This window comes from Phycodurus eques, chromosome 14 (genome assembly GCF_024500275.1).
Source record: "Phycodurus eques isolate BA_2022a chromosome 14, UOR_Pequ_1.1, whole genome shotgun sequence".
NCBI lineage: Eukaryota > Metazoa > Chordata > Actinopteri > Syngnathiformes > Syngnathidae > Phycodurus > Phycodurus eques.
In genome coordinates this window covers 6,075,934-6,096,453 of record NC_084538.1, presented here as the reverse complement: position 1 = coordinate 6,096,453, position 20,520 = coordinate 6,075,934, and the positions used below count along the sequence as shown (strand labels likewise).

The following is a 20,520-nucleotide window of genomic DNA, read 5'->3' as shown; positions in this document are numbered from 1 at the left end:
TCATATTTTTAATAGTAGTAAATATGCTCTGAAGTTGTCTCTCAATAGCGTATATGCACAACCAAGTTCCGGATTTGGCAAAACAGACAATGTCTTTTGTGTTACACAAGATGTCTTTTAGAGCAACCAAAGATGGCAGCATCTGATATTTAGGTAAGTCCTCACTTCTATTTTTCATGTTTTGTTTTGTTTTGTTCATGAGTGTGTCCCCTCAAACCAAAGCAACCCCGTTACTCATATTATCAGTAAAACACATATTAATAGAAATGTTTGTCTTGTTTGATTATCTAGCTAAGTTTGTTCTTGACCAGATAGCAGAGCAGCTAATACAGTTAGCATGTGCACTTTAGCACTAAAATTAAATTTATATTCCAATATAATTGAACTTTCATTATTTAATTGTAAAGAATTTATTCACCAATATTTGTAGCCATTCTTTTCAGGTACCTGAGTATCTATGAGGATTGTGCCAAGCACAGCAAAATATGATGACTTTGACAGATCAAATATCTCATGAAAAGTGTTGATGGGTTATGGTGGTTTATTACCTATTTTTCTTGAAAGCATAACGAAGAAGAATGATGAATTTGTCAGTTTTTAAAAATATTGGAGCCTAAATTGTCCTCCAAATCTGGGATGACTCGTACATAAAACTGAACTGAATATCACATTATACACTATCAGAGAGATATTTGTGGTTAGGAATATTTTTCCTATCAGGGGCCATTTCAGTACTTCTTAAGTCTTACTAATGATAAATGGCTGACATATGCGCACCACTTGCCTCTTCTTGCATAATAGCATCTTATCAGCTTGTTGCAGCTGGAGCTTCCCAGTGACCCACATCTAATGAGTTCATACTACCGCCTGACCCAGCCAGCCCGCAACGGTCGGACTACGCCGGCAGCAGCTACCATCGCTACGTGACCCACATCTCCATGGTAACAAGTCCAAAATGGCACCCGGCATGGAGAGAGGGCTTGCAGAGGAGTGGCATGCTGGTTGGTAAGCGTGAGTTCACGCAGACAAACGGCGCAGGATTAGGGTGACTTTCCTGCACCCCGCCCTCTTGTGTCACTGTGCAGGCGAACTAGGCCACGCTTCATTGTTGTCCTATCGTGATGACATGCAAAGCTGCCATTTTCACGCCACGCTGCCATATGAATATGTAAACTCAGAGGGGATGGGGAGGGTGCAAAGCCAGTCGAGATCGGGATGTTAGATGCACAGACTGCTGATTCACATATACATGAATTCTGCGTCCGTGCATGCAGGATGAGACTTAGTCAAGCTACCACCGCAAAAAAAAAAAACACGTCAAGCAGAAAATAATGGTTTTTAAGACAGAAATAGGACATTAATAGGACTAATTTATTTGTTCATCATAGAAAAATCAGTCCATGCACACCTAACAACCCTAGTTCAAGTTTTTTTTTAATCAATTAAAAATGACTAAAGGTTGAATAAAGTAAATACAAATTATAGGCAGTGTTACAATCACTCCCTATCACCTGCCAGGTATTTGGGAAACATTTTCGCACATGTTTTTCAGAGAGACTAAGTGGGGCAATTATGAACAGTTCAAAATAGCAGTCAGTAGAAATTAAAAAAATAATTTAAAAAATGCCAGGAAAAGCCTACTAGAACATCCGAATTTTATTTGGGGTTGCTCTCTTTAAATGGTACAGGTGTGTGCTGACTGCCATTTAACCTGAGTTTGAATGTGATTGGTAATAACCACAGCCACGTCCCCAGTTATAAGAGGGTTTGCACACCTGTGCAGCCACATTATCTCAGCTCTACAAACTCTACACAGGAAGACCGAGATTCAAAGCCAGAACTTCAGAACTGCGAGATAGACATTCCAACCTTGAGACCACCGGACTGCCTATTTTAGATTTTTCTTTATCAAAATCAATTTGTCATTCAAAGCCCGCGGCCCTCATGAGGAGAAGCAGTACGGAAGATGAATGAAATACATTTCCTTAGTATTGACCACTACAAATAGTCAATGTTTACAGGTCCTCAGGCACTTCCATTCCCATAGTTATCAAATTTCTTCCTGTTATAATAGAATGAAAGGATTCGTAAAATGATGAATATGGCATTGTCGATGTTTTAAGCAATCCGTTTTAAATTTTGATTGAAAGTCATTCCAAACCAGGGAAGAGGGTTGCGAAGGAGGGAGGGGTCTGCTCCCTGTTGTAGCACGTGATTGGCCGAATGAGGTGTCAATTAAGCTTTACACTCGCAAAACCGGCTGACGAAAGACAACCGCAGGCGGAATGTTTTTTTCAAAATAAAAGTCACTCTGGTCATGCCATGTATTTTGAGCGCTTTAACATTATTGTACTTGTGATTATTCTTGTTGGATCGCTTGTCAAAAATTTGAATGGTACACATAGTCGAATGGGCAAATTCTAATCATGAAATGTTCGTTTTGTTGATACTGTTGAATTTACTTTGAAGTGACAAACCCGGATATGGCATTTGTTATTACCTCCATCTTGACCCCCTCTTTCCGCCTTCGTCACGGGCGTGATGTACGCACGGCAGCCACAGGAGCTCCCAAATCGGCAGGGACGTACGCCGCTATTCTCTCTCTTTCTCTCTCTCTCTCTCTCTCTTTTTCTATCCCACCCGTTACCCCGCCTCTCGGAGAAGAAAGAAAAAAAATACAAACATTAACAGCGAGGTAGACAAATAGTCACAGGCTGGAAACTCCGATGGATTAGTTTTAATTCCCCCGCACACCACCACCATCCCACCTCCTCTCCGGTAAGCACGTTTCGTTTATTTTCCTACACACGAGTTGCATTTCAATTGCTTGCACCGCCGCCTGTTTTTTATTTATTGATTTTTTTTCAGATGGGAAACGCATAATGCAGAATGTAACCTACAGATGTATAGAGATCTGTTAGTGCCAGGAGGTGATGATGTTTTTGCAGCGGGATTCAGTGGATGAGGAGGTGGGGGGACGCGGGGGGGGGGGGGGCGCTCTTGTGTTGCAGCAGCTGGGATGGATGCACTGCAGTCGGAGACGCGCTGACCGCACAAACAGTACACAACAAGGCCCCCGCAGACAGCCTCCTGTTGATTTAGCTGTAAATAATTGCCTTCGATGGCCAATTAAAGCTGCTCCCTAATCGGGTTATGTGTGTCAAGTGCGTGCAAGGGCGGCCCGTCCATCTTAAATCTGGAATCAAAACACATGATGATGATGATGATGAGGACGAGGAGGAGGACGACTGGATAATCGGAGAGATGTGCATCGCAGAGGTGGAAAAAGTACACACACGCTATACTTGAGTAGGATTAAAGATATTAAAAGTAGGAGTATTGATTCCCCAACTTAACATAAGTAAAAATAAAAAAAAGTTTAGGCTCTCAAATGTACTCACCATAAGGACAAAAGTAAAAATGAATTTTACCATCCGTCCACCCATTCATCCTTTATGCAAGAGGCAGGGTACACCCTGAGCTGGTTGTCAGCCAATTGCAGGGTTTGACTGTCACCAGCAGTGTTCCCCTGCATGTTTTCGACATGGTATTCGCAAATTCACCTATTTGCGGATTTATTTTTGGAACATGTCCTTCCTTATTCACTGAAAAACTTACCTAGTCACTGTTTTTGTGCTCAGGCCAAAGCCCTGTCTGATATAAAAGTATTGCATTAATACTATAATGCATCTTAATGCCAAGGCACTATGTTGAAGTGAAGGGAAGAGCTTCATTTAGTCAAACCCTGCAAGACATCATCTTTCGTGTGGGACCTTAATTCACCAAGTATCACATGATTAACTATGTCTTTGCCTTATTATGGAAAGTTGACTTTTAAATTAGTTCTACACAAATAGTTGCTTCTCTGCGGTGACTTCCAAGTGGATCTTTCGTGTTTTAGTTCCAAAAATGGTCGAGCTGTTCGAAATTTACATAATACCGCCCCCGCTTCTAGTTTCTCCGCCCACGTCTCGGCATCAAGGCTGGGCGGAGAGCCGCCATATTCATGTGATGGCTGGACTACGCCGAAACGCTTTCATGTCAAAGCGAAAAAGCTAAGCGTACGTGCAGTGTTGGGTGCAGAGATTCGCGTCAGCGAGGTGCGTTATCTGCGTTAACTACTGATAAACAACATACAGGGGGTCCTCGGTTTACGGCGGAGTTCCATTCCTACGTCAGTGACGTAACTCGGATTTGTACGTAAGTCGGAACGCTGCATAGTCTAGAACTAATGATCAACCAATCACAAACAATCAAAGATGATGCCTTTGAGTTGGCAGGCTGTTACAACAGCTCAGCGATTCTCATAATTTGTAATTTTGGACCTGTTTTTTTTTTTTCCATTTATGTTTATTGAGCAATGTGGATTTTGTAAACCCATTGTGGACTGTTTTTCACCTCTTTGGGGCTGTATGTGTCCCGAAGGGGGTTTGGGCACTGATGAGAGCCGGCGCTAAAATGTAGTAAAGTAAAACGAAAGAGACGACAAAATTTGACTTGAGATTTTGATCTTGTTGCTTTCTATCATCTACTAACAGCTTCACACAAAATATGCAACCAGAGGTAATAAAACTGTGTACCTCCTGTATGCTGCATGCCAATGTAAAGGGAGGTCATGTATATTTTAATTAGAAAAGACTATTTAATTAAGGCACTTATGATTATGATTTTAATTCCTGTCTCTTATGTTTGATGAAACACAGTTTTTTACATCTAGGGTTGTTCTTGTGCTATATATATAAAGTCAAGTGGAGAAGCATAGGCTAACACAATAATAAATGTGGAATTACGGTAAATGTTTGTATAGAAACAGGCCCCAGGGGTGGATGAGAGCCGCATAGAGTTCGTAAAGGCTCTGGACGTTGTGGGGCTGTCCTGGCTGACAAGCCTCTTCAACATTGCGTGGACATCGGGGACAGTGCCCCTGGATTGGCATACCGGGGTGTTAGTCCCCGTTTTTAAGAAGGGGGCTGTGTGTTCCAGCTACAGAGGGATCAATCATACTGCTCAGCTTCCCTGGAAAGGTCTATTTAAGGCTTCTGGAGATGAGGGTCCATTCGGAAGTCGAATCTCAGATTCAGGAGGAACGGGGTGGTTTTTGTCCTGGCTTTCACCCTCAGCATGGTCCTGGAGGGCGCATAAGTCTACATGAGTTTTATGGACTTGAGGAAGGCGTTCCACTATGTACCTCGGGAAGTCCTGTGGGGGGGGTCCCTTTGATCAGGACTGTTCGGTCACTGTATGACTTGTGTAAAACTTTGGTCAGGGGGGGGTTAGACTCTGCCAAGGCTGCCCTTTGTCACCAATTCTGTTCATCACCTTTATGGACAAAAGTTGTAGGTGCAGCCGAGAGGTTGTTCTCAGTATTGCAGTGCATCTCTGCATTTTGTTGTTCTGGTGGCTTCATCAAGCCGTGATCTACAACTTGCTGGAGCGGTTTCCGGTCAGCTGTGAAGCAGTCTGATGGAGCGGTTTCCGGTCAGCTGTGAAGCACTCCATCCTTTTCCGGTCCTCTGTCGGAAAAGGATGGAGTGCCGTCTCCAGGTCTGGAAGGAGGTCCTGCGCCAAGTGGAGGACTTCAAGTATCTCGGCGTCTTGTTTACGAGCAAGGTTAGAATGGAGCAACAGATCAACAGTTGGATTGCTGCTACGTCTGCAGTGATGCCGCCTCTGTATTGTCTCTTGTGGTAAAGAAGGAGCTGAACCAAAAGGCGAAGCCCTCGATTTACCGGTCGGTCTACGTTCCCACCCTCACGTATGGTCATGAGCTGTGGGTTGTGACCGAAAGAACAAGATCACAGATGGGAAGGAGTGTCAAATTTTGCTTCAAGACAGGGTTGATTAACGATCAATTCCACACAATCGACGGAATTCTGAACGATTGAATTGATTATTATGCTCATCGCGATCACACGGTGTCTATATGTGACCCACTTGTACTTTCCGAAAGTCATTCCTTCTTTTGCCACATAATCATTGCCCGAAGTGCAGCGCATCATTATTTCCAGTGTATTGCTAAGAGAACCATTGCCCTCTACCACTGGCAGAAGATGTGGAAATGTTTGAATCCCCCAGTGAGGACTAACACTGACATTTGTGATGAAAAATGGGGGGTTCTCCCATTTTCTTCCACCAACCTTTTTTTCCTATCAGGAACCATTGTAGTTTTTATAAAGTCTTACAAATGCTGTACTATGCACCCCCGTCAATTCGCTGCTCACTATTAACAATTTCACCTATCCCTGGTTTTTGTGCCCTTTCTGTAACACCCGTAGATGCCATGAAATGGCAAAGTAGTAATTGGTCTCAAGGAAGAATGCTGAAGTGATACATCTCAACTGAGAGATGAGTTCTGTATTTTGGGGAGGAGGAAGGGAAGTTTCGCCTGGGTTGTTTGTGGAAGTCACAGAGAGTCTAAACTGCATGTGTACATACCCAACGTGCACATTTATTCAAAATCAAATCTGTATGGCATTTAATTTTAAGGTTACTGTTGGAAGATGAGTTTGAAATGATTGTAAAGTGTTTTGGTATCATACAGTATTTTGTGGTATAATTTACAGTTTACACAAATATTTTTTGCTACAGAGATATGAGCCGTTGTTCCACCAATTCTTTTGCTTTGACTTGCGAGCGCAGACTTGAGATATGAGTGCTGTATGGTGGCAGTGACTCAACTCATTTTACAACAAGCAGCAGTTTGGCAGATACAATTAGTAAAAAATTATTCAACAAAGAGGATTCAAGCTGTTTATTGCCACTCCCACTTGAATTTTCCTGTCAAACTAAACATAAATATTTAAAGGGCAGTGTTAAAGCCTTCAAAAAGCGCCTAAACTGTATATAATGTTGACAGTGGATAATAAATCTAAGTTACTGTACTTTTCAGAAATAAAACCTCTGCCTCATTTTTGATGGACACTTGACTTGAGCCTACGACACCACTGTATTTTAATGTTGGTCGTTATGGTGGTATTTGGAGAGCCGCGTATTTTTTTTTTTGAGGTGGGACTCAGTGTAAAAAGTTTCAGAATCATTGCTTTATTGTATATTGTGGGTTATATTGTGTTTTGGGGCTTTTTATAACAGCTCCTTTGAGGTTTTGCTCTTAGAATTGCATGACGGACCGCATGAACTGCAATCACAGGGCCATTTATGGCGCACTGGCCGTAGGTTTCGCACCGTCTTTGTTACGAAGGACCGTCGGGCTGGATCCCACACATCCACTTTGTGCGATGCTCAGCTGTGCATTTCTTTTTTATAACTGGCTCTTTTCATGGAGATCACTTTGGAAGAGCAACACTGCCCGGCATTGTCCGGTTAATCTTGCAGCCCGGTGAAATGCGGCCATTGTCTTCTTGTTAATACACTGAATAAAGTCGCTTGTCTGACACAAGCAAATATTGTAACTATTCGGACGGGCGGTGCCGCCATAATGGGGGAGATTGTGGCGTCCGGTCAACACGCGGGCCGAGTAGCGACGGTCACATTTTAACTTGGCATTGCGGAGTTGAATAAGGTCCCGTGTGACGTCAGTGGAAGTGGGGGTGTGGGAGGTGAGACCTCAGTCATATGAGCGTAAAGGGACCCCCGCACTTAAAGCTTATGATTCCAAAATGACTTATGACGACGCATGAAGTTTACTAAGACCACAATACAACAACGATTAGGTCTGCTTTGTTTCTAAAAGCGCCAAGGAAGCGAAAACAATACATCATGTTTATACATTGTTATATGAGCGCACAATTGAGAGAAATATGCCAGTAAAAATTGAATGAAACGTAGTTTGTAAAGATGGATCGCTTGTCATTGATGACTTTTCACGATACGTCAGCGTGCCTCACTTGAGCTCTGTTCAGCGGTCGTTTTATTCCGAACAGTACTTAAATATTTGGGGGGAAATGCGAGACCTCAGCGCACCTCTTGTGAGCTTTGTTCAGAGACTAACAATTCTGGACTCTTATGTGGGGAAAAATGCCTCCAAAAGCCCCACAGTATTTGGCCCGATATCATGCAAAATGTCATCATATGCACTTTAAGCCGTTTGAACGGTACAAACCAGTTGAACATACAAAATGAGGACACTTGCAAGCGGCTACAATAGGCCAAAACCAAAAGTCAAGGCCATCACAAAGAGACGAACCGGTCATGTTCCTGATGTCACTCACGAGGGCACCTCTTAAAGGCACCCAACGTACATTAATAACTCTTTATAAAACCAGTTAATTACTTTGGATTCGCTTTGATTCTCTTTTTATACAATACAGTGCTATTTTTTGGTGTGAAGAACAAGTAACACAAAAATTGCGGTGGTTGCTTTGGGGCTAAAACAGATTAATGGAATTTCAATACATTTTATTACAGAATATTGATGTTATCTACAAGTAAATTGGGTTGGGAGCTTGGTCTTGGAATGGATTAAAGTCGTAAGTCAAGTCCTTCGGCTATCAAATTCCATAACTCCCTCACTTTATTTGACTCATTTTGGATCCGCTTTGTTTTTAAATGGCATACTGGAAAATTGTGGTTTTGTGCACTTTACCCTTTCGTAGAATGACTGATAGATTACATGTGTAGTTTCCATTACATTACTACCGGAGTACTTTATTTGGGGAAAAAAGTCACAATTTACGACAGTACAAGAGGAAGACAAGCTGTAAGACGTGTGAATCCTTTTAAACATGAAACATACCCTTTAAACCTCAGCCAATGCCAATGGGGAAGAAAAAAAAACAACTTTCGTGTTCTTATGGTGATGTTAAACAGATTAGTCTCAACGGCCTCCTCCACCGAGCTGAATGACAAGCCTGCAGACAGTTGGACATCAACAACATCATAAAACGCATGATTTGTGCATTACGCCAATAGCAGCCATTCAAAAGTAATGAGATTAGCAGTGGTATTCTACTTTATTCCACGCTATTAGCAAAATTGCTCTGTGTTGTTTCACTGTATGTTGCACAGGATTAAACACACTGTGTGACCCTGGCATGACTCACCTTTTAATTTACTAGTATGTTGCTCTTACATTACTATGAATGGACTTGTATCTCATCACGGCTCCCAGCACTGTGCGTGTATGCGCGCTCATGCCTAAATTAGGGCTGTTATTTCAGTGAATTAATTTCCAGTTTAGAATGATAAACTGCTATCTTTTGAGGCCTTGCATCCAAAATTACAGCACATTTGATTACTTTTGCTAAAAGATAATTATCGCCCAAACTTCTGTCAAGCAAACTTTTGCCATGTCCTGCATGTTATGTATATGAAAGAGCATTATTCAGAGTTATTGTACTATGCCATCCTCATTTTCATGTCTACTAAATTCACAGGGAAAAGGAATCTTGCAGCAGCTTTGATACTCGCCGGAAACCTGTCTTGGCCCGAAATAAGGGCGTACAATTCGGCTCCAATTAAGCAGTCTTAAGATATTTAGGTAAAGAATGTCTCGTACTGAAAAATTGTATTGTAAATTGTACGTCGTATTGCGTAAACAACCGTTTCGGCAATCCCCGGATTGGTACTGGCCTTCTCAATTGGACGAAACAAAACATTTCATTGTTCGTCAGAGTCTGAAAGAAGTTTTCTTTTGAAAATCAGGTGCATCTACCTGTAAAAATGTCAAACCACTCATCTCATGATGATGATGGCGTAAAATGACTACAAATCAAAAGGGGGCGGGGCTAAACGGAAAAGAAAGACGATTTGTGTATAAAACGTTTATTCCTTAATAAATTAGCAGATCTTGATTTTCAGTAACAATTTAGCTCCTCTCAAAACATGCAGTACATACAATTACAACTCAATATTTTAAAACTGTATAATTGTGGACGATGGAGTTAACGGAGTTGCACTCTCTAAAATGTGCGTGGGGAACAACAACAAAATCGGCGTGCACGTGCTCCGGCGCCGCAGCTTTGCTTTGCTTTCTGTAATAGTCAGTAAAAGTCTTTTCGAAGTGTAATCCGAAACTCAGAAGATCCTGACGACTGCACGCATGAAAAATGCACACAAATAAAGTAAAAAGAGCATGAGTGTGCTGTGACGAGACGGCCATTACGCCAGATGAGGGGATCGACACTGTCTGAAATGTTGTTGCCTTTCTTACCAGATCTTAGGATCTTAAGACTGATTCTCAAATTTTAATATCAATATTTGTGATACTTCAGTCATTTTCGGCAGCCTTGGCACAAATAAATGTATACAGTATGTGGGAATCACTGGGATCCTCGGTTCACGAACGCCCCCATTCACGAACAGTTGGCCTGTTCTGGGGATTGAACATATTTATTCTATAGTCATTCACTGCAAGGAGAAACATCGCTATCGTTTTTGGTTGAGAAAGGAGTCTCGTAACAAATTAAGTTTACCAACTGAGTTTCCACTCTTGTGGGAAAAGGTTGGGGAGTGTCAAAGTCCTGTTTTCAGGCTCCATGTTGACTTGAGAATGATCTACCACCTTGTGACGTTTCCTGCCTGCCTGCGTCTTAGGGTGAAAGTCCTCCTAACTCGTGTCCGGCGTGGGCCACTATAGACGTAGGGACTCCTCAGAGGCGTTAGAATACAGTGACGTGTGTTCTCGCGAGCTTGTTGTGCTCATGGGAGACTCGAGGCCTGCAGCTACAATGCTATCATCTGTTTCTTTAGAGCGGGGAGGGGATTGTGGTTGTGATGAGCCGCGTTCTCTGTCACACTCACCCAGAGATCACGTCATCCGGGCTTTCATCTTGACATGTCTGTACGCAGGGTAGCTTCATCCGTGTAATTCAGACAATAGATGTGAGAGATTCCGAGAGATAAATTGTCTTTAGTCGCAACTGTTGATGTTATGAACAAGTACTAAATCGGCCTGTTGCCATCAAACGGATTCCCATAAATCTGTTAATCCCCTCAAAAGAAACTGTCCAAAGACGCTGTGCACGTCCGCAAGGCTCATTTACTGCAGTCACATGCCCACACAGACATGATTCATATGCAAAGGTTTATAAAGTGAACGCGGGGCCAAATTGCCAAAAAGACGGCATATCTGTAAAAATTGTACCAACTGCAGGATGGGGTTTGGATCCATTAACCTTCTGGCAGTCGCCGGCTTTTATTTTACTTCAAGAACATTTTCATTACTTCGTATAGGTGGTCTTGTGTCTATCAAATGAAATCAACAACTAATGTAATTAAAAACATTCTGCACAATACTACTTTTTGATCACAAGTGACAAGCATATGGTAAGGGGGAGAAACTCAGCGCTGGACTCCACATCAGTCACAGAAGATGCAAGTCCTTGCGTCACAAAAGGTTTGCCACTAGCCGCAACAAGCTGAGCAGTCAACCTTCTGTTTTCAGCTGGTGCTCCTTTTGTCAAACATCACAAACAGGTGGCCTTAAATGCACCGCAGCAGTCACAAAACATGCAAAACAAAGTCCTTTGTTTCAGAAATTGTTTTTTGCGGCTAACGCAAGGAGTTAGCTTAGCAGTCAATTGTTTGCTTTCTTCCAGTGCTGCTTCTTGTTCCAAACATTACAAACAGGTTGTCTTAAATGCACACCACCAGTCACAGATGATACAAATCAAAGTCCTAGCGCTACAAAGTAACAGCATGCTACATCTTGACACAGTACTTTGCGAAGGGGGGACGCCAGCCCTCCTCTTTCATCTTTAACCACTTCATACAGAAAAGAACATGGATTTTTTTTGTGTCTTTATGTTGTTTGGTATGGTTTTTTTTTTTTTATTGTCTTTGTCACAGTAGCCACTTGGAAAAGTACAACCCCCAATTCCAATGATGTTGGAACATGATGTTTTTGTTTGGACGACAGTGATTTGCACTTCCTTTCCAACCTATATTCAATGAAATACACTACAAAGACAAGATATTTGATGTTCAAACTTTTTGCAGATATTCATCACTCATTTTTAATTTGACACCTGCAACACGTTCTAAGAAAGCTGTGACGGGGTCATGTTTACCACTGTGTTACATCACCTTTCTTTTTAACAACACAGAGGATACAAATTGTTGAACATTTGTCAATGGAATTCTTTCCCATTCTTCCTTGATGTACGACTTAAGTTGCTCCGGGGTCTCCATTGTCGTATCTTGCCCTTCATAATGTGGCACACATTTGCAGTGGGAGACAGGTAGGCCAGTCCAGTACCCGCACTCTTTTACTATAAAGCCACGCTGTTGTGACAGGTGCAGAATGTGGCTTGGCATTGTCTGAAATAAAGCAGAAACGTCCCTGAAAAAGACGTTGCATGAATGACAGCTTATGTTAATGGTACCTTCATAAATGTGGAAGTATACCTTGTAGGTCACAATAAGCGATCAATAGACAGGGGTTTATGTCCAGATCTTCTCAAGTTCTCCTTGCTGTGCAACCTCTTCAAACTGTTCCCACCACAGTGGAAACATTCATTTGTGTTGTTTAATCCCGTCTAAATTGTAGTTTTGAAGTTCAGGATTCTGCGTGTTACATTGTGAAGCGTAGCCAACTTTGTCCGCTCCCCTTGTGCAGTCCCCCAAGGCGTGCACGGAGCAGCCAGGCCAAGGAGGCGATTTAGGCTGTTTTTCACTTGTAAATGCTAAACAGGGCTGAAGGAATTCAGTCACACACTGTGTTGCTCTTGGCTTGTAACTCGCATGTCAGGGCTCCAGTGTCATCCAGGACATCCCTGTTCCTGTACCAGAAGCAATTTATCCATTTTCTCTATGAATGAGTACAACATGAAGAATTTGAAACATTTCCTCAGGAGATATCAGTCATGAGATTATTATCGGGCACATCTTTTACACAGGAGACTTTACGATGTGTCAAAAAGGGAGTCTTAAGCAAAGGATTGCTCATGTTAGCATCTCTCCATTCTCAGCAACTGTAAACAATTAGCCATTTCCCTGGCCAACTGGCTGCTAATGTTGATGAAAGACAACCGAGCCGTCTGACATCTGCGTCGTATTTAGCCGCCCAAAAGCAGACCATTGGAAGCGCGCACAAGTCTATCTGGGTCTTTAAGGAGGGTGTGGCTCATTTTTATACTGGCAAAAAAGCAAACCTGCTTGCCGATTAGGCCTTAGGAGCCCATGCAGACACCCGACCTGAATGTTTTGTGGACTCAGCACAATTATTCCTTTTATTAACAAAGCAATTTGTGCCAGTCTTGGGCACAGTTAACACCTTAAGTCTGGATTCGGTTGAGAACAATGGCCACATTCCACCAGACACAGTTGACACCGAAAATATTGTTTCGATTAACAACTGGACAGTTCGGACCGGGCTTGGACACAGTTGGCACATAAAGTCTTGTTTCGGTTAATAACAAAGCCTGCACTCACACGAGGCAATTCGTGCCATGCTTGGGCACAGCTGGAACCTAAAGTCTGGTTCCGGTTCAAAACAAATTGCGCACTCCACTAGGCAATTCATACCAGGCTTTGGCACGGTTGACACCGAAAGTCCGATTTTTTTGACAACTTAGTGTTTCAATCTAATCTCAGCAAAACTAAAGAATAGACATTACCCAGTTCAGGCACTAGTTTAACTGGGTCTTTAAGGAGGGTATGTCTCTTTGTCATGAGCAAAAAAAGCAGATTGCCTTGCTTATTACGACGACGACGGCTTTGAGAGGTCGTACGCTCTCCCCTCATGAGATGGGGGAAATGTGTGTGAGCAGCCGGCATGTGAGGCTGGGAGCGAAAGGAAAAACAAAATCAAATGGCACGCCAACCTTGTAAATGTAATGGCGGTGTGTAAAGCCTTTCAGCGAGTGCGACTGTGCTGCTAGAAAAAATAAAGCGAGATAAGTACAGCTTGAAGGTCTTTAATGGCATAGTCGTTGGATTTTCTCACACCACACACTCATCGGTTGTGGACACATTAGGACTTGGTGGCAATGATGTATCCCATTAGGAATCGTCCAATTTTTGTTTATGATCCAGTATAACAATTGTGGAACAAGAAATCAGGTTCCATCAATAACCTCGGCTCGAATAAAACAATCTTGATTTTGACATTGAGGACGGAATCAAACTAGCCAATCAATACTGTCCTCGGGCACGCACGCCTGACACTTCATATTTGGATTGTTTGTCGGCATTTAGCCCACTAAGGTAATGGATAGTGCTACGTCTCGCTAAAGCGTGGTAAACTTCACTGAGCTTCATCGCGGTAGTTGCAATACATTTCCAGGGCTCCAGCACACTTGAGCACATGTGTGCAACGTCGATTTGACATGTAATCGCTGATATTGTTTGTTGATTACAAAAAGCCGTTCCAAGCTTACTCCCTTGACAGTTCTGACATCGCGAACATCACTATGTGTGGGGGATGAGTATTGATAATTGCCACTTTGTACAGAAAGTTGGGACATTTGCAGAAATTCAGTGTTAGTGTATAAAGCACGAATGATTCAGTACATCTCCACCACATTATCTTCTACTGTGTAATTAGTTGTGCAGCTTAGTATGGTGTTTCATTTCAGCCTAATTGAAAGATTGTTCCGACGACCGAGGAAGCCGCTGAAATAATGGAACATTGAATCATAATTTCCCCACTAGTGTTGGCGGCTATTCTTCCACCCCTTTTCCTGCTCCTTTCTAATTCCACGTGTGTCTCCTCCACAGAACCTAGAGAATGGGCTGCGTCCAATGTAAGGATAAAGACGCAGCAAAACTCACCGACGAGCGCGACGCCGGCCTCTCGCACCACCCAGGCTACCGCTATGGCGCCGACCCCACCCCGCAGCACTACCCCCCCAGCTTTGGGGTAACCACCATCCCCAATTACAACAACTTCCACGGCGGAGGCGGCGCTACGCAGGGGGTCACCGTCTTCGGAGGTGTACACACGTCCTCGCAGTCTGGCACGCTGCGCTCCAGAGGAGGAACAGGTGAGATTTCACCCACAGAAAAATGACAGCCAGCAGGGCTTTGAAATCTGTTTTAATTTCGCTTCATCTTGGATGACCGCGCATGTGCTGTGAGTTATTGGCACAATTAAAAATACTCGTGAAAATGTGTTTAGAGGCGCTGCCTCGAAGGCCTGAAAGCTGTTGGAATAACACGGGAGAGGTTGGTGATGTCGTTTAGAAACTATTTCAACCATATATTTTGCTGAAACAATGCGCATGGTGGTTTTATCAGTGTAAATATCAAATTTATTTGGGGCCACAAATGAGTCGGATACTTACAGGACTGACTATGAACCCTCACTATTCGTGGGGACTAGGGAGCAACTCCTGATGCCAAAATGTGCAATTAATGGACACTCCCTCCCAATTCTTTTTTTCATCACCTGTGTTAATAGTTTAGACCCTAAATATATCCCAATTTATGATTCCAAAACACTTCAATATAATTTCAAACTCATCTTACAACGTTACCTGTGGGATTCGATGAATTAGAGGCTTTGTAATCAATTAGTTGGAATAAATTTCATTTTGAGCAAGTAAACATTTGACACAATAAGCAATGTTTTTTTTAATGAGCACCTGCTACTCTCTCTAATTGAGTCACTAAGTACTCTTGACCACAATTTTAATGAGCTGTAAAATCTTACAAATTCACCTGAAAGTGTTTGAATTGCGTGCATTAAAGTGACTGCATCAAAGGTTCCTCAAGGGAGAGAAAATTCCTTGAGCGTTTTTCTTACTCGCAGTTGAGTAACTAAATCCTACTGGTCACTATATACATCATTGAGCACAACTTTAAAGTGCTAAAAAAGCTTTAAAAATCACTCTGAAAGTACTTGTGCTTTTGCATCAACCCATAAACCCAAACCGCAAACTATACGCCAAGTGCAGGATTCCAACCCAAGTCAAGAGTGTCGTCTGCGTAAACCAAAATGGTGGCCTCGGGTTTACTATTTATACCTGCTTCCACCACTTCCTAAAGGCCAGAAGAAGTCTCCGTGGTCGAGGAGTGTCAAGCAGAAAATGTTGACTTTACTAAATTGAACTAAAACGCCGTCTGTTAGCAAGTCCTACTTACAGTGGCACTTTAACCTTCCGAGTTGCGCCTGGGAGAAACTCTGCCCTACATTTCGGAATAGCGAATGATGTCAAACGAGGCCCGTCGCGTCTGAAATATTTTGTTTTGCCATTAACCGCCACTCCTAATAGATTCATCGAGCGGGCGCAAGATGGATGTCCACTGGTAGCTGCAAATTAATGGAAAACAGTGTGACCCAAATGATCGCTGGCGCTCCGCAAAGCACATCTTAGAACCAGAAAACAGAGACGCGGTGCTGCGTGTTTTGTAATATATACAAGTGCATAAATTATCACCAGCTCCGGCTTTGATGTCAACGCACAGCCTTTTTCTGTGGCGTCAGCATCGTATACAGTATATGAATACTCACCGCAGGAGAGCCAAATTGATCAAATGATCAACAAGAAGTTAGAAACATGCAATATATATACATGTCCATCCATTTTCCATACCGCTTATCCTCATATATTGCCATATATTTGTGGTTTGGTATTCGCAAAGTCTCCTATTCGCAAATATATATATATATATATATATATATTTTTTTTAAACCTTTCGTCCTGTATTCGTTACAATTCTCTCCAAATTCCCTGTCTTTGTGCTCAAGCTAAAGACATATTAGATGGAATATGTGGCGTAGTGATGATGTTAAGTTTAATTCATTGATGGTGTTAGACGAAAAACTGTTACTGAATGTTGGTGGTCTGCGTTTGAGCAGACGAAAAACTGTTGGTGGTCTGCGTTTGAGCAGACGAAAAAGTGTTACTGAATGTTGGTGGTCCTTAAAAGCATCTTCTGCACAGTCAATGTTAAACTGAAAGTATGATTTGGTTTCTCTCCGGATGCGGCTACTAATAGCCGGTGTAGTCTACATTGCCAACATTTGTTATTGTATCTAAATGCCTGTAGGTGACTTTCATGACTTTGATCGGAATGATTTGAAATGGTAGCATTTGTGTAAAGTGCTAGCGCGCATGTTTCTTTGACTGTCTGATGTCATGTCAGTTTGTGTAAAGTAAATCAATCAATCCAAATGCAATACCAGTCTCCATTTGAAGTGGTGCCATCTTGTGGCAACTATAGGCAATTAGAATCCCTTTCAATGGGGGGGAGTGAGGAGTCAGTTATTTGCAAATTTCCACTAAATGCGGCAGGGCTTGGTCCCTATCACCCACGAAGAGCAGGGGTTCAATGTACACATTTTTTCAAATTCATTTTACCGTTATTACGATTTAGATCAAGTGAAGGTGGAGTTTAAAACTGAATGGAAAATTAAGCAAAACGAACGAAAAATGTAATCGATTTCACAAGGGAATCTGTAATCTGATGGAAAAAGTCGCGGTAGCGTCGTCTGCTGCATCTGGTGGGGCACTGACTGCCCCTAAAGCAAAAAAAATCCCTTCTTTGCCTTGAGCGATGTCGATTGCAACCAGATTACATAGTGTGAGTAGTTGTTTCAAGACCTGCTAAAGCAATTACAAAAGCATAATACAGTACATACATAAAACGTGGATAAAAGGAAACAATAGTAGTAAAGATCAGAAGCTGTGTGTCGTTAGTGAAATAAAGCAGCAAATGAGATGAAAAGGAAGCAAAGTGTGGGATGCATTGACATTTCATAACAATGTGTTCTGCACATGGACTGATCCAATAATGAAAACCACAAGAAAAAAGACCAACGTGCTATAAAGGCCAGACTTATCATGAAACCCTTGGAGGTGACACCAGACTGATCCCAGACCACCCTCCTCTTCCTCCCCCAATAATGCCCTCTAACTCCTCCTGGAGGACATCCAAAGCTCAAAAACGTATCAACATTGACCAGAACCTGCCAATCAGTCCCTAAGCTTGTGGCTTGGTTCTGCCTGCAGGGGTGACGCTGTTCGTGGCTCTCTACGACTACGAAGCCCGGACCGACGATGACCTCAGCTTCAGGAAAGGGGAGAGGTTCCAGATCCTCAACAGCACGTAAGCTTGAAAACATCTGTGTGACAGCACTGGGGAGGGCGGAGTCCTGATTGTATGATCAATCTGGAAATCGCATGCAAAGGGACCACTGGCAAATGTATTTGGAAAAAAGGTTGTAGGTCACCCAACACGTATACACGACATGGGTCAGTCTAGAACCAACATTTTTGAAAAACAGATCATTTCAGGCATTACCACATACAGCAAATATTTTAAAAACTGCACATATCCTTAGTCCGTGTGCATTTGTTGTTAGTGAGAGTTGACAGGGCTAAAGTGTCAAAATTGGCCACAGATTTCCGTGCCCCTTGGCGCAAAAGCCTGCAGGATGTATTTGCAAACAAATGTGTACTCTGTATTAAATACAAGATACAGTACACGTATTTATTCTAAATAAAGATTGAACAGGAACACACATTTTCAGAATTCCACATATTTTTGTTCCTGGTTCATGTCACATTAGCACTTGTTGCTAGGCAGTGTTCTTAGGCTTCAAGTGTAAGAATGGGCATTTGCCAGTCCGCCCACTCAGGCCAAACAGAGAGCCTGCAGGAACAGGAACGACACCTATTTATTTGTATTTGCAAATGAATGCCTACTCCGTATTAAATAGAAAACATCAGCTATGATATCTAATAGATGACTGAAAAGCAGGGCGACTGTGTGTTTCTCCTACAGGGAACAGTCTTCTTGGTCAGAACGAAACGTCACAGTCCAAATATGGCATTGTAAAGAATGTGTAGCGTTTTGTATTGATTTTCAGTAGACCCTGAGCGGCCCCATATGTGCCCCTCACTTCCTGTCTGTCGTCGCTCCCGACAGAGAGGGCGACTGGTGGGAGGCCCGCTCCCTTACCACAGGTGGAACTGGTTACATTCCCAGTAATTACGTCGCTCCGGTGGACTCCATCCAAGCCGAGGAGTGAGTAGAGCCTTTTTTTTTTCTCTCCCTTTTTTTATATAAACGCTATATAAGACGCTCGCGGAGCCTCTCATTAATGTTTCAGGCTTCATCTCATGACGGGTGCAGTGAGAAATGAAAGATAAATGTTTCAACGACGGGACGCTTTACAGTAACTTTATTCCTGCAGCTGGTATTTTGGTAAACTCGGCCGGAAGGATGCGGAGAGACAACTGCTGTCCAACGGCAACGCCAGAGGCACGTTCCTTATCCGGGAAAGTGAGACAACCAAAGGTACATATGCCACCTGCATTCAGGGGACATTTGCCTCAAAAGCGACATCACGTGAGACCATAAAATGTATAGAGATAAACTCCACACATGCAATTATGTTGTATGTTAGTTTCTATTTGTATTTGACTATATTTTTATCGTTATTGTATTTATGACATCATTTTTTTTTTGTTTTTTGTTTTACTGTCCCTAATTAAATGTGTTACATAAAGTTCATTTGCAACAGGTGCACGAAATTGCAAGTGCAGTAGTCCCCCGCAAGGTCGCGGTTTGGTATTCGCGAACATTTCCAAATGATTTTTTAATTACTACTCTGTGTGTGGTCTCGGCTCCAGGGGCCTACTCCCTCTCCATCCAGGACTGGGATGACATCAAGGGAGACCACGTCAAACACTACAAGATTCGCAAACTGGACAGCGGCGGTTACTACATCACCACTCGAGCCCAGTTCGAGACACTCCAGCAGCTGGTGCACCACTATTCCGGTGAGCTTTCGCCAAGAGTCCACGTTTGGATCGGCACCAAATTGTACCGCTTCATAGACGCGCGTCTCCGTCATGTCTCCGGCAGCGAGGGCGGCAGGGCTGTGCTGCCGGCTGATCGTTCCCTGCCACAAGGGCATGCCCCGTCTCACCGACCTGTCCGTCAAAACCAAAGACGTTTGGGAGATCCCGCGGGAGTCGCTGCAGCTCATCAAGCGTCTCGGCAACGGGCAGTTCGGCGAAGTCTGGATGGGTAAGTGTCTTTGAATAAAATAAGTATAATAACATCAGCTTTACTGACACATTCAGCAACAGCAGCGACCTGAAATACACAATTTGTAACAGAAATCACTGTTTACTGGTAGAGACTAGAGCAGTATTAATTTAACAATATGTTATTGTGGTTGTCATTTAAAATACAATTTCAAATAATAAGAAGAAGAATTTATTAAATATTGTTAGATACATTTCAATAATTGAAAATTGAATTAAGTACTCTTAAATTAAATTACATCATACTGACAGGTATTGTTAAGGTATAAGGTCGTCGCTAGCTTACCTTATTTGGCTACATGCGAGTGGCAAAATATTGGAAACTCTCAGTATGATGCAGTGCAAGTTTATAGCACTACAAATTTGAACATCCATTATTTACATTTTGTTTTTTTAAATGCTATTTTAAGACCGCTCTTACTGTAATATAGTAAAGTTCTAACCCACTACAAATTTGAGCCCCAATTGTTACGTTGATTACATTTAAATGTTATATTGTATATGATCTTTTCTAAATTGAAATATAGTTTTATTTTATGAAATGTTATGATTCATTTTACATTTTATTTGAAATTGTATATTTTTTTTCCTTTAATCTGTTTTATTCTTTAATTTTTTTCAT

The 20,520-nt window shown here is 42.4% G+C and overlaps 1 protein-coding gene across 2 annotated transcripts in view; it reads left to right on the top strand.

The window, feature by feature from the left end:
• The first annotated feature begins 2,535 nt into the window (after positions 1-2,535).
• LOC133412411 (tyrosine-protein kinase fyna) overlaps positions 2,536-20,520 on the top strand; it is a 28,214-nt gene continuing 10,229 nt past the window's right edge. The window contains exons 1-7 of one of the 2 annotated variants that reach the window (XM_061695575.1): positions 2,536-2,778; positions 14,617-14,882; positions 17,853-17,949; positions 18,772-18,870; positions 19,040-19,143; positions 19,479-19,628; positions 19,714-19,878. In XM_061695575.1, coding sequence (XP_061551559.1) covers positions 14,627-14,882; positions 17,853-17,949; positions 18,772-18,870; positions 19,040-19,143; positions 19,479-19,628; positions 19,714-19,878 — 871 coding nt within the window. In that variant the 5' untranslated portion in view covers positions 2,536-2,778; positions 14,617-14,626. Of the gene's footprint in view, positions 2,779-4,015; positions 4,101-14,616; positions 14,883-17,852; positions 17,950-18,771; positions 18,871-19,039; positions 19,144-19,478; positions 19,629-19,713; positions 19,879-20,520 lie in introns of those variants that run through there. The other variant, XM_061695576.1, reaches the window with a different exon arrangement.